Below are 14595 nucleotides of genomic sequence, written 5' to 3'. Positions count from 1 at the left end.
CAGAACGGGGTGTTGAGGCGGCAGTTTTGAAAAACGGCCGCGTTTAAAAAGCGCCCACAAAAGTGCATGTCACTTCTTGTGCTGTTTTTGGAGAAGGTTTTTCATTGACTCTATAGAAAAACAGCTCAAAATAACGCTAGTTAATTAAAAAAACATCTGAAAATCGGGAGCGGTTTGCCCTTGAAAGCAGCACCGTATTTTCAGACGTTTTTTGTGAAGCATGTGAACGTAGCCTTAGACTATCTACTCTGCCGCTAGGTGTTTCGATTCCTGAAATCTGCGGTCCACCCTCTGTCAAGCAAAATCTGTCCCTATTTACAGAGCAGTTACTGCACACAATTTGCATGTATAAAACAACATTTTAGCAGTAGGTAAATGACAAAGTTGCTCTTTATCGGGTATACTATTAAATTAGCATAAGTTATTTTGAAGAGTGTTCATTTCTACTTTTTTATTGTTCAAGGGACTTGAACAACCAATCATTTGATCACTGGTACAATACACTCTAATATCTATGTATTGCAGTGTATTGAATTTTTTTCCAGCTGCTGTTAAGCTCAGCCTCCAGCAGGGCTTAGGCCCCATGCACACGACCGTATTTTTTCCCTCCTGTAAATACGGGTCCTTTGTCTCACGTCTTTAACCCACATTTAACCTGTGTTTACGGACCGTAGGCACCTGTATTCCACCCGTATTTACGGACCCATTTTCTCTGCATTCAAAAATTCAAATCCGGCATGAGCCTGCGGACAGGGGAATCCCCTGACGTTGCCTAGCAACGCTCCCGTAATTACGGGTTCACACACGTAGCCACCCGTAATTACGGGAGTCCCATAGGCTTCTATGGGCCTACCCGTGCCGTAATTACGGCCTGAAATAGGACATGTTCTATATTTTTCAACGGCCCGCGCACCTTCCCGTAAGCAAACGGGAAGGTACCCGTGGCCAATAGAAGTCTACGGGCGTTTTTACGGTCGTGTGCATGGGGCCTAAATCGGAGTACAAAGATGGCAGAATGGTCTGCCATAATAAACAATCTTCACCCAAAGATCGGGGCAGGGGGCAGTCTGTTGACTATGGGGCGCTTAGATGCTGTGGTTAATAGCAGCCGCGGCATTTAAGTGATTAAACAGCCAGGATCAAAGAAATGTCCGTTCTCAGCAGTTACAATGAAGTGTCGGCAGTAAGGCATAGCCAACACGCTGTAAGTGTGGTGCAGGAAGGGCTTAAGTGTTTTCACCACATAGAGATCAATTTTAACACAAACCAGACCAAAAATAATTTCTCTCAGACATCTACGGTTTTTATGCCATTTGACACCGAAACGTGTGACGAAGGCTGGAATCACATATCCAGTTTTTGTGGCTTTTGCCGTCTTCTTGAGCCAAAGCTAGAAGGGGATCCAACAAGAAGTCTTTAATTTAAACTCCACCTCTCCACGAAAACTGCATGTGTGATTCCAGCCTAAAAACGTTTTCGGACCCCTAGAAATGTGTTTTTCGAACTACATAGTGGCAGGTCTATCGATCTGTCATTATAGTCTTAATTCTGGTTTTGTTTTTCATTTTGCTTTGTCCTAATCTATAGTTTTAAAATCTATTTTGTCTTTTGGTTGTTTTTCCTCAGGGTGCAGAAGGCACTGATCCTGGTACAGAGACAGAGGAAAGTATGAGTACTGGAGATACTGGTCAGAGACCTGCAGATTCTCAAAATATTGGTATGGAATATTTAATATAATGTATGCATTTTTTAATTTTTTCTTTTACATCTTGTAATAAATTGTAGGGTGTTCCTGCAAACTTTGACTGACTTATAACAACAGATGCATTCGTATTCAGTAGCTTGTCTTAATCTTTGTATACAGGAGAAGTTTCTACAATGACCGCTGAACCTTCACTTTCACAAGAAGCTAGGGAGCAACCATCTTCTGCTTCTGACCGTCCAGGTCCTCGTCCTCCTCAGTCACCTCGTAGACCCCCGCATCCTCTGCCTCCCCGTTTAACAATCCATGCTCCCCCTCAAGAGCTTGGACCACCAGCTCAGGTACCAAATAAATATAAAGATTTGGAATAAGTATTCGAGCTTGGAAATTTTGAAAGGCATGGTCAAACGTTTTGTTAGTAGGCTCCCTGATAATAAGCCAATCCGTGTCCCCCATCTACCGGGTGTTTGTGGGGGAATACAGCAGCAAGTGTTTAGATTCCCCGAAGTGCTACTGTAGGAGCAAATTAAGAACTAAAAAGTTCTCATTAAAATTAATGTAGCTTGTTGGGCCAGGTTAAAGGGGTTTTCCAGTACCAAAATATTGAAGACTAATCTCAGGATAGGCCATCATGATCTGATCAGTCAGGGTCCAACTCCCGGCAACCCCGCCGATCTGCATTTTTGAAGGACCCGCAGCCATCCTACGAGTGCTGCTTCCCCTTCATTTCCTTTACTGCTCACACTGGATTGCTGACACTTGTAGCTGCGGTTCGCAGTATTCGACTTCTACCATTCACTTCAATGGGATGCATGTGTCGGCAGTAAAGGAAATGAAGAGGAAGCGGTGCTCGTACGAGCTTTGCAGCGCCCTCAATACAATTGATAGGCAGGGGTGCCGGGAGTTGAATGCCGATTGATTCAGAAATTGATGGCCTATCCTCCGTATAGGCCATAAATTTTTGGGACTGAACAAGCCCTTTTTTAGCTTTTTTTTGTTTTTAATTTGGACTTTGCCTTCAGTCATCTTAGATGTGCAGGCTTGATTTTCAAATCTACAAGTAATAAATCGTTTTGAATAATGAACCCTTATAAGATCATTCCAATGGATTTTATTAGGAGTTTCCTGGTGCCCAAACTGATAGTGTAAGACCGAGTTTCTTAATATTTATGTAGTATTTAAAATTACAGAATATAGTTTATAATTTACTATTTCCGGTGTTTAGAGAATTCAGATGGCCCGCAGACAGTCAGTAGGCCGTGGACTTCAGCTTACACCTGGCTTAGGTGGCATGGTAAGCAGACCGTTTTACACAACATTAGGATTGATGTTTGAATGATTGATGTTTTGATGACAAATCTCTGAATTTCCCGAACAGCAACACTTTTTTGATGATGAAGATCGTACAGTACCGAGCACACCAACGCTTGTTGTACCTCATCGTACAGATGGTTTTGCAGAAGCAATCCAGTAAGTTGTCACACAACATGAAGTATGATCAAGATATTAATAGTAAAATTATTTTCAACTTCCTGTGAATTGTTGCATTTTTTGTTTGTTTTTGTCTGCATGCTCTGGTCTGTGTAGGATAAATGTGAGAATAAATATAGTATATGATCTTGTTTGAAGAACATGATTCCATAGGCACAATGATTCACATTTTTGGATTATTTTGGTACCCGGTTTGCGTGACTAAACTTTTTTTGTATGTATACTGATTAGAGGTGTTCAGAGTTATGGGTTCCTTTTACCCTTGTGGCTGCTGTTTCCGTGTAAATTAAAAATATTTGATGCTATTCACTAAGTATTTTGTAACGTACATGATGCTAGTGTAATAATCTCTGCTGATGTATGCATATTTTTAGCTCTCCCCAGGTAGCTGGAGTTCCTAGATTCCGATTTGGACCACCAGAAGATATGCCACAAGCCAGTTCTAGCCATTCTGATCTTGGTCAGCTTGCATCTCAAGGAGGTGAGGAAAGTACTCTGAACTGAGGAATACTGTAAACTAATGAAACCATGCACGGAATTAATAGTGAAATAATCCATTTTTTATTCATGTAAGCTGCATTTCCTTTTCTAGTTTTGTAGAGTTTTATTTTGGTGTTTTTCGTTTTGAACGACCATTCCTTTACACTGTCCTATTTTTGCAGGCTTAGGAATGTATGAAACTCCACTTTTTCTTGCTCATGAGGAGGAGTCAGGTGGTCGCAGTGTCCCAACCACACCACTTCAAGTTGCTGCACCAGGTATGATCCTTTTTTCATTTATTTATTTTTATTTTTTTTATTTACGTCCCCTTTGTACTGTCTTGCACATGGAGCCAAGTTACAGAACAGATCTTCAGGCCTCTCTCAGATGGCAGTATTTTGGTCAATATTTTGCGTCAGTATTTGTAAACCAAAACCAGGAGTGTCCAAAATACATAAAAGGGTGAAAATGTTTCCATTATACTTTTTCTCTGTTCCACCCCTGTTGTTCCCTCTCAAACACTGATACAAAATACTAACCTAAATACTTTTGTCTGAATGAGTCCTTAGATATTCCTGTCTTTCAGTGAATATTATTTTCTTGTTTGTTACATAGCAGGACACAGAGTGGGTATATGTTGGCACAAATTAAATAATTGTAGCCCCTACTACAGGATATACCCCACCTACAAACAATGAGCTAATTCAGTCTTTGCTTATTGTCCGTAGGAGGCAGAAACTCCTTAGTGCAGCAGGGTCTTTACCTATTTTATGTTAGTTTATTTTATTTTATTTTTCCACTTTCTTTGGGAAATAGGGTTGACATGTTCTCCCTGTTGTCCCCTCCAAGGCTGGCGCACAGTTTCATTTCTACTGTGCCAGTGTCCCCCTGCATATGAAGACAAGTGGGACAAGAGCGCCAGCTCCTCTGCCGCCCACCAGCCTAAGGTGCACCCCTGATACTCTCTCCCACCAGTGTGTCAACTCAGTCACTGAGGGGAAGCTTCTGCTGGTCCCCTATCTTGGAGATGGAAGGAGATTACTTAGAATAGTGAGTCCAGGTGCCCTAGGCTTTAGTCTCTGAGCGTTTTTCTTGACAGTAGGGGTACTTTACCTAGCTGAACTCGGTAACTAGGCAGCTGAAACTGATTTTTGCCATCACCTTTCTTATACGTCCAAGTAGTTGTGCGAGGCCTCCCTTGACACTGCTAGCTTGGTGGGACGTGCTTAAGCTTCTACCAAAGCTTTACATAGAACAGCCTGGCTGAAATATTGGTCCAGCTTCCAAGCGGTCTCTGACTGCACTTCCCTTTTTGGGTTCCTGTCTCTTCGGTACCCGAGTTCATGGAATAATCTCTGAAGCCACGGGTGGAAAGAGTACTCCCCCAGCCCAGAAGAGGGTAAAACAGGAAGACAGGTCCTCGTTTACTGTCCTTTTGTGGTTTCTCCAGCACTCCGTCTTCCAGACAGCTGTCCCTCCTGACTCTCCCTGTTTCAGACCACCAAGGCTGGGGCTGTCAAGCACAGCTCTGCCTGAAGGTGTTACCCTGTTCAATTTGGTTCAAGTGGGGGGCAGACGTCTGGCTTTCCCACATTTCGGACACCTGGGTTTACGAAGTGGTGTCTTCAGGATACAAAATCTAATTTACCAGCCTTTCTCAAAATCACTTCTTCCAGTCCGCTATTCCTCTGTCTTTCTTCAGGACGGCCGTTTTTTTTTTTGTTTTTAAATTTACGCAATCGGCACACTTCTTTTTCAGGGAGTCACTATTTCAGTACCTCCAGATCAAAAAGATCTAGTGTTTTACTCCATACTTTTTGTTATGCCAGAAAAGGACGTCTCGATTTGCCCCATCCTGGACCTCATGCATCTCGACAAGAACCTAAAGGTCCGCCATTTGCACATGGAATCCTTCAGCTCGGTCATCGCTTTCATGGAACAAGGGGCGTTACTTTAGTCAGATAACAAAAACATCTATTTACACGTTCCTGTTTGCTAGTCCCACCAGCTAGGGATGCACGATGCATCAAAACTTTGATACTGTTCCGATACACAGTTTGATACCGTTATTTAATATATTTCGATACTAAGCTGTGCGGCCGCACAGCTTAGCATTGTAACACATGAATGTATGAGAGTGGGGCTGCGGCTGTGTGATACAGCCATTGCCCCGCTCCTGAGTCCTGACAAGCATGATGTGATGCGGCCGGCGCTGCACTAATGATCGCCGACACTGAAAACAGAACATGGCAGGCGCACTGCAAATCACCCCCCCCCCCCCATGTTCTGTCTCCAATGCCTGAACCGCCGCTCATTAGTGCAGCGCCAGCCGCATCACCACATGCTGACTGCGTGCGCACTTTTTGTCATAAGTGGGGCAATAGCTGTGTTACACAGCCGCAGCCCCACTCTAACGGCGGAGATGAGAGAAACCTCTCCTCTGCCGCTATTCCCTGAATGCTGCGATCAAAGCTGACCGCAGCATTCAAGAGGAAAATGAGAAGGGGGAATGCCTTGGAAATCCCTGTGACGCAATTGAGGGACATACCATATATGGGTAGACAGCCAGAGGGTCCATTGAAGGACCCAAGGGCAGTCTTACCATGTTTCCTGTAAGGGCATACTTGGGTATGCCCTAACAACTGCCTGTGTACTATGTGTACGATCTAATCTTCCTCAAGATTTCCTCTTTCCAGAGTTCTCTCCTTACTCCAGGATGGCCTGGATCAGGGTTTGGCCCTTTGCTCCCCTATCCCATACATAATCTGATCGGCGCTGTAATGTAGATACGTTTTTTTATTTTGAAAAACCATCATTTTTGAGCAAGTAATGAACAATTTTAGATTTATGCTAATTCATTTCTTAATGACCAACTGGGTGTTGTAAAGAGGAGTGCATGACGCTGACCAATCAGCGTCATACACTTCTCTCTATTCATGTCCATTTGCACTCACAGCACAGCGTGATCTTGCGAGATCACGCTGTGCTGTCATACACCCACATTAACTTTACTGAAGTGTCTTGAGAGTGAATAGACATTGCCTCCAGCCAGGATGCAATGTCTATTCAGACTGGTCAGCGTCATACACTTCTCTTTACAACGCCCACTTGGTCAAAAGTTAAAAAAGGCCAAGTTGGGCATTAAGAAACCAATTGGCATAAATCTAAAATTGTTCATAACTTGCTAAAAGATTGTTTTTCAAAATAAAAACCACTTCTCTACATTTTAGCGCCGATCACATTATGTAGGAGACAGGGCACTTATAATCTGGTGACAGAGCCACTTTAAGGGACAGGTGTCGGCGCTTTCCATCCTGTTCAGTTGTCTGTTGGCCTCAGTCTGATTTTCTAGAAGTTTCTACAGGGATTTGCTTACTCAGCTCCTCCCTATCGTCCTCCAACTTATTCATGGGCTATCCACTTGGTTTTGGAGTGGTGACTTCCATCCATGGGCTTTCCGAACTGGCGCTTTACCCTGCAGCCCTCCATTTCTGACTTCAATCAAGATAAGGCAGTGCTCCTTATACGTTTTTTGTTTTTTTTTGCCCAAGGTAGTCTCAGCCTTTCACCTGATTGAGGACATCATTCTGCCGTCCTTCTGCCCGTTTGTCATCCTGGGTGTTGTCCACATCTTGTCCCCTTAAGTTTCTTAATGCTTCCTCCCGAAGGTTGGATTTCTTGTTTAACCTTCCAGAGGTTCCCAGGAAGGGGTTAGCTGCCTCGAAGGCCACTATGGCTCAATGGATTCAAATTGCTATTTGCAAGGCTTACCGGGTCCGTGGTAAGGAGCCCCATTTTCGGATTAAGGCCCACTCTCCCAGAGCGGTTGGAGCTTTCCTGGGCTGTGCGCAATCTGGCTTCTGCCCTTTAGGTATGCAAGGCAGCTACCTGTTCTTCCTTACACACCTTTGTCAAGTTCTATCAGGTGCACACACCTTTGCTTCTGCAGACGCTTCGCCTTGGACGCACGGTCATGCCAGCATCTGTGGCGTAGAGGACCATATCCTTTTTTTTTTTCCCTCTCCCACCCCTGGGGACTGCTAGGACGACCCACAGTCTGTATCCCTAATGTAACGAACAAGAAAACAGGATTTTTCAAATACTTACCATAAAATCCTTTTCTCGTCCAGTCCATTAGGGTACTCTGCTCCGACCCATTTGTTTTTTCAAGGTTGCCTGGGATTCTCCTGTATCTTTCTGACTTACCTTTTCTTACCTTGTTTCTGCTTCTCCTATGGCTTATGGACAGACTAAATTAGATCAGTGACTGTAGGTTGGGGAAAATCCTGTAGACATGGCTGCAATGTTTTAACTCTTAGGGTATGTTCACAGTTTATTGCAGGCAGAAATATCTGCCTCAACTTCTTCAGGAATTTTGAGGCAGATTTTGACCTGCCTGCACTTTCTTTGCTGCGTTTTTTTCGGCCGCTGCCATTGATCGCTGCTGGCATAAAACAACGAAAAACGCTACTTTGCCTCCTATTGATTTCATCGGGTAGGTCAGAGACTGAAGTGCGGGAAGAAAAGGCAAGTCGCTGCTCTTTCCCGCAAACTTTTTTCCGCTCACAGGAAAAACGCCTCCTCCTCCCATTAAAACCAATGGGAGGCGATTCCGGATGTTTTTTGACGGGGTTTCTGTGTCAAATACAGCACCAAAAAACTCAGTGTGAACTAGGCCTTAGTGTCAAGCTTCCTAGTGGCAGCAGCATATACCCACCTTCTGTGTACCCCAATGAATTGGACGAGAAAAGGATTTTTCGGTGAGTACTCTGTTTTTCTGAGCATAATCAGTTCTAAGCTTTATTTTATCTACTGTTTGGGCTTTGTCTTCTAGTTTCCGTTTTTGCTGAGCACCCTGCTGCTGACACTTCAGATCATGCATCTCAGTCTGTTCCTATGGTCACAACATCCACTGGAAATGTTTCTACAGCTGTTGAGTCTGGCACAGCAGATGAAGGCGATGAGGTTTTTGTGGAGGCAGAATCTGAAGGGTAACATCGGCTTTAAATATTTGTTTCCTTTTACTGTATGTGTAGTTCACTAAACTAAGCATTATTACACGAAAATAAATACATTAAATTGAAGAGCACACCTTGTTCTTGCAGAATTGGCTCAGAGTCCACATTAGAAATGGAAACAAGGCAAGACCAAGATCCTGTTCAGCCTTCTGAAACTGACCTTCCTTCCACAAGCCAAGATCCCCCTAGTTCTTCTGCAGGTATTCTATATTTAGACTAGAATATTCAACCCTAAGCACCAGAACTCCTGACCAGCAGCAATGGGTAGCGATTTTGTAATCTTACCTGTAATTGTCCTATGCCTTTTAATAAATAACCCTTTCTAGATGATTGCCATAACATCTATAGCATACATTTTACTAAAACAGATTCAGTGAACTAAATGGGTAGCGTTTCTGGTGACGAATTGCCTCACGTTAATGCATTGCCATCTGCAACCTGCGTATAATAATGACTATATTGGCCTAGTATGCCGCACCCTTGGCCAGTAAAAATATTATTCCTGAAAACTATTTTTTTGTTTTTTATTATATGTAGACACAAGCACCAATCAATCAAAACCCCTCAGAAGAGTGAGGCTTCACCCACAGACTGGAAGACCTGCTGTCCGAGGGCGACAATTTAACAGACAAAGAGGTTTGTAGACACCAGTAGAGTAAAGTGAAATCATGTAAAGTCAATGGGGCAGATTAACTAATCAATATGAGCCAGAAGGGTGTACATGCCGTCCTCTACACCTATTGTTTTAGATAATATTTGTATCGCGTTCATATGGTTGTAACCAAGATGCACCACCGTGCGCCATTATTTTGGCACTAAAAACTGGCCTAAACTAAGCCAACCAAATGGAGTTATAAGGAACAGAAGTGTGTCTAACATCTCTAGCTAGATGCGCCAAATTTATCATACAGCATGCACCACTTTGATTAATTTGGCACATCGTTTAACTGCTCTAAGTTTATTCTGTCTAAAACGTAGACATTAGTCCATATCTACTCATGGCCCAGGCGGGTCAATGTGGCCACCCAATTGCAGAAATCTGTATTGGATACCTGGCACAGTGAAATGTTGGTGATTACGAATCACTACCATGTGATGAGGTGGCGGGTTGGCTGCGATTTGTTGGTCCGTACAGACCGAAAAATGACAGTATTGGTGGGTGTTGTAAGAGCAGTTGTATGATCCTCTGCGCGGTGTTAGTTTCTGCTGGGCTTTGTTGTGTGGCGATCTGCACGATCTTGTTACTACTGTGATTTTCTGCTTTTGGGTGTGCATCTGCAGCATCATTTCCACAATTCCTGATCCCATCCCCTATTTTCCCTGTCCCTCTTCCACCCCACCAACTCCCTGTGTGTAGCTCCATGCACACGACCGGATTTTTCATCAGTAATTACTGACCGTAATTACGGACTCATTCATTTCTATTGGCCACGGGCACCTTTCAGTATTTTTACGGATGGGTGTCTGTGCTGAAAAAATTATAGAACCTGTCCTATTCTTGGCTGTAATTACGGCAAGGACTCTCGAGCTTCCGTAAATACGGACGTGCATCAGTATACCGTCTGTATTTACGGAAGCGTTGCTATGCAACATGCAGATGACATTTGCATCCTCCTTTTTTTTCATTTTTTTTTTTTTTTTTTACAGATCCCTATATACGGATGCCTACGGATAGTAATTACGGACAGTATTTCGGGTTAGATGACAATACGGTTGTGCGCAAGGGGCCCTAGTCTTGAGGCTGCTGAGTGCTGATCATAAGTCAGCATCTCTACTTATTATTTGGCTCTGGGGGTTCTTTTTTTTTTTTTTACTGTTTTAGAAAAGAGGAACAGGATTAATATCTAGGTGTTGCTAGTACCTAGATAAGTAGAGGGTTAGGGTAGTGGATGTTTAGATTAGCATTGGCAATGTGCGTTTCGGTAAACAAAAACTTTTTTTTTTTTTTCCCCCTCTTGCTCGCCCTCCCTCTCTCTCTCTTTGTGCACACATTAAAACACTAGACATCCCCGTGTAAAAAAATAAAAATAGCTCAATTATCCCAAACGCTCTAGTCAGCCGAGGAGACAGAAACCCTCATTGCATTTGATACTGCGAGCGGGGGAGAAGAGGGATATACCAAATTCCTCTTTCCTCACCCAGTGATGAGGAACATCCGCAAAGGCGCCCCAGGACAACAGCTTAGAATAAAACCCTGATGAATGATGCCATATCAACCTCAGATTCGTGATTTTAAGGGCAGCTCAGACATTCAGTTTGAGATTGCAAGCCTCACAGAAATTGGCTATTTATTCTGCTCTTTCTCTGAAGATTTTGTGAAGTTATTAATCACTTAAATTTATACGCTCAATGTTTTTTTTGCCCAAAACCCCCGAGTCCTCATATGCTAGGCGGACCCCCTGTAGATGCAGCAGAGATTATGATGTTTTGGAGCCTTGTGCTGCACATGGGACTGGTGAAGAAGCAAGAAATTAGGCAATTTTTTTTTTAGAACACCCCAATTTATTGCATAGCCGTGACCCTGACACGCTTTAAATCAATTCTGAATTTATTGTAATGATGATGCACAGTCCCCCCCCCCCCCATACCCAAGAATACCCCACATTTGATCTCCTATTTACAATCAAGCCAGTCCTCGATCGTTTTAGCTTCATTTTTACACAAGCATACACCCCACAAAGGTATATTTCTGTAGAAGGGTCCCATGTACATTTTAAAGGGAGGCTTAATTTCTACCAATACCTGCCCTGTAAGAGGGGAAGGTATGGAATTAAATTGTACAAGATATGCGTGAGTACCTCGCCACAGGTTTGGCGTTTATGAAGTGAAGTACTTCAGAATTAAGCCCCCAGATTGCAACCACTTCTTAGGATTTAGTGGGAAAACAATGGGATCAGGTTTACCTACTGCTCGACCAGGGTAACCCACCATTACACGTGGTATCCTACTAGCAACCCACTCTTTATGTGCCTCTACCAGAAGTACTGCAGTATGATCTTGAAAAAAATAAAATGTTTCACATTCACAGCCAAATTCTAATAAAATCTATGATCAGGACTCTGGCTATGCCATTCCAAAACACAAATCATCTTGGTCAACCATTTTTTCTTTACTTGTATACTTTGGGTCATTGTCTTGTTGCATCACCCAACGTCTCTTCAGTTTGATGTCATGGCTTCTGCCCTTGCATTCTCCTGTAAAATGGTTTTGATACACCTCTGAATTCATTGTTCCCTCAGTGATCGCAGGCAGTTCAGGTCCTTTGCCCTCCAAGCAGCCATGAACCATGATGCTCCCTCCACCAGGCTTCACAGTTGGGATGAAGTTTTGGTGTTGATGCCCAGTGTACTTTTTCCTCCAAGCATGGCATTGTGCATTTGTGCTTAAAAGTTTCACATTTGTGTATAGAATAGTTTCCTAGAAGCATTGATTTAATTTTTGAAAAGCAGCAGCGGTTTTCTGTGTGGTGTGCGTCCACGAACACCATTGTTCAGAGGTTTTTGCAATTTATAGAGTCTTCAGTAGGTCTTTTATGGTTATACTTGGTTTGTTTTTTTCTCATCGCTTTCAGGATTGCCCATTGTGCTCTTGGAGTGATCTTAACAGGTTGCCCACTAACCAATCTTTCTTAGGTCAGGATGACACCGTTTTGATGCAGTTTTTGGCTCTGTTTTTTTTTATTTTTAGATAAACATAGAAGTTGACACAAAAGAAAGGCGATGAATCCGTAATTTCTTTATACCGTTACTTCCTTTTGCATCCACTTCTGGCTTTGGCTCTTAAAAAGACAAACCTGTGTTAAAGGCCAGTTTTGATGGAGTTTTTGGCTCATTTTTGTCATTTAAAGGGAATGTGTCGCTAGAATTTTTATTTTATTTTTTATTATTTTTTTAGTTAAACAATTATTATTTAAGTGATTACAAATTGTTTTTAATTTTTTCACAAGTCAGGAAATATTATAAATTAGATTCTAATTTATAAAATTTCCATGTGCTGGTCACTAGAGGGAGCAGTTCCCAAAATTGCAGTATGGTAAATGTGGTAAAGCAACCTCATTGCTTTATGCTGCAAATTTGGGGTAGACACACTTGCTCTAGTGTCCTCACTCAATCCCCCCTCCCTTATTCTGGCTGGTGTCAGGAGAAGGAGGGGTTTGAATCTTAAAACCTCCTACACTGTGTGCCGCCATTTTCTGAGCGACTGCACAGTGTAGGAGGATTAGATGGGATTAGACAGTGCTCAGCAAACAGTATAACACGAACATACACAAATATAAATTACCTGCCGCCTCCGCTCCTATTCCTTGCATCTTCGCTTCCTTGAACATATGGCCGGAAGTCGTCATCTTATTGTCCGGCAGCGGCTTCCGGTCCACATGAAAATGGTGCCGGATTTCGCTCTAACTAGCTTTGTTTTGGTCTGTGGGAGCGGCGCATGCGCCGTTCCCACACGGACGGCGTACGCTACAGAGAATGGAACGGCCCCCGTTCGCATTCTCTATGGGGATGTATGTGCCGTATTCCATCTCTGTATGTGTCGTTAATCGACACATACAGAGATGAAAAAAAAATGGCAGCCCCCATAGAGAAGTAAAAAGTAGAACACAAATATATCAAATTTATGTTAATATCATATTAAAAGCAATATGAAAAAAATATATATATATTTCATGACACCTTCCCTTTAATGGGGAAAGCGCCTGTGAAACCCACACTTCCAATTTCATCTTCTTAATTGAAACACATTTTGCAAATTGGCATTTGGAGAAGTCATTAACTAAGGTTCACTTACTTTTTCTCCGTACGCTATAGATTAATTGGCACTCTTTTGCGCCTTTCGTATGGTGCTCTTTGTTATGTATGGGGACGAGCGATTGTTACTATGATCGTTCCTCCCCATACATTTTCATTATGTCGGCAGCACATCTCCCTGCTAACACGGGGAGATGTGCAGCCGACAACGATAATATTTAATGCTGCGTTTGCTTGTTCATCGGCTGATTGTTGCCCTGCTAAACAGGCCAATGATCAGGAACGAGCGTTCTTATGAACACTCGTTTGCCTTATCATTGAGCCGTGTAAAAAGACCTGTACTCTTTCTTGCAATTGTATATAATGTTTGCAAAATGTCATTCTTTATCTAATCCAATGAATCATCAGAGCGAGAATATAATGTATACAGTCCTATTTGATGGTCCTTGCTTTTGGCTTTGTGCGTTCACTACATCATTTTCTAACACTTTGATGAAAACCAAAGGAATGATGTTTTATGGTCATGATGGCTTTCTCACAGGCACTGCTGATAAACACAATGTAGACACCGTTTATGGGTTAACATTCTGGTCAGGAAGCTTTTAATGCTGATTCTACAGCAAGAATCATTGGGACTATTTAAAGCATTTTTTATTCTATAATATACAAAAATTGCACAAATGTATTTATTTTATTTTTTTCTTTGCAGGTGTTCCTTTAGGAAGTAGAGGAGGAATAAACAGAAGCAACTTTTAAGATCACTCTCTTTTCCCTTATTGTGAATACTCCACTTTCGTTCCTATTTTAAGTGTTCGTACAATGAAACATTTTTGTAAACTGAAATTAAAGATTTGTTAACTGAGAGTTGTGTTTTTTGTGTTTCCTCCCCTCTATACAGATTAACAATTGCTGTGCTCAGTGGGTTAGAGCGAAACAAAATTGTTTCCGCGACTACTATAAAATCCACCTTGTTCTCCGTGCTGTTCACGCTTTCACTTACAAATTTTAATACTTTTTAACAGCTGTTAACTAGCTGAACCTCTGTCTTCTCAGTTGGGGGCTTATTGCTTACTCCACTTCACTTTGGCTGGGTTTTTAAATACACTATTGATTTAGGGACAATATCCACGTGTTAACCCTTTAATTACCAGCC

The 14595-nt window shown here is 42.4% G+C and overlaps 1 protein-coding gene across 2 annotated transcripts in view; it reads left to right on the top strand.

Moving 5' to 3' along the window:
• The window catches only part of TPR (translocated promoter region, nuclear basket protein), a 117980-nt gene extending 103674 nt beyond the window's left edge, over positions 1 to 14306 (top strand). For both annotated transcript variants that reach the window (XM_075833453.1, XM_075833452.1), the window contains 10 exons: positions 1627 to 1717; positions 1865 to 2043; positions 2928 to 2996; positions 3081 to 3172; positions 3568 to 3674; positions 3856 to 3951; positions 8508 to 8664; positions 8779 to 8891; positions 9229 to 9327; positions 14152 to 14306. In XM_075833453.1, coding sequence (XP_075689568.1) covers positions 1627 to 1717; positions 1865 to 2043; positions 2928 to 2996; positions 3081 to 3172; positions 3568 to 3674; positions 3856 to 3951; positions 8508 to 8664; positions 8779 to 8891; positions 9229 to 9327; positions 14152 to 14198 — 1050 coding nt within the window. In that variant the 3' untranslated portion in view covers positions 14199 to 14306. The remainder of the gene's footprint in view (positions 1 to 1626; positions 1718 to 1864; positions 2044 to 2927; positions 2997 to 3080; positions 3173 to 3567; positions 3675 to 3855; positions 3952 to 8507; positions 8665 to 8778; positions 8892 to 9228; positions 9328 to 14151) is intronic.
• Positions 14307 to 14595: the final 289 nt, after the last annotated feature.

Source organism: Rhinoderma darwinii, chromosome 7 (assembly GCF_050947455.1).
Source record: "Rhinoderma darwinii isolate aRhiDar2 chromosome 7, aRhiDar2.hap1, whole genome shotgun sequence".
Classification (NCBI taxonomy): Eukaryota; Metazoa; Chordata; class Amphibia; order Anura; family Rhinodermatidae; genus Rhinoderma; species Rhinoderma darwinii.
This window is presented reverse-complemented; position numbering and strand designations above follow the sequence as displayed.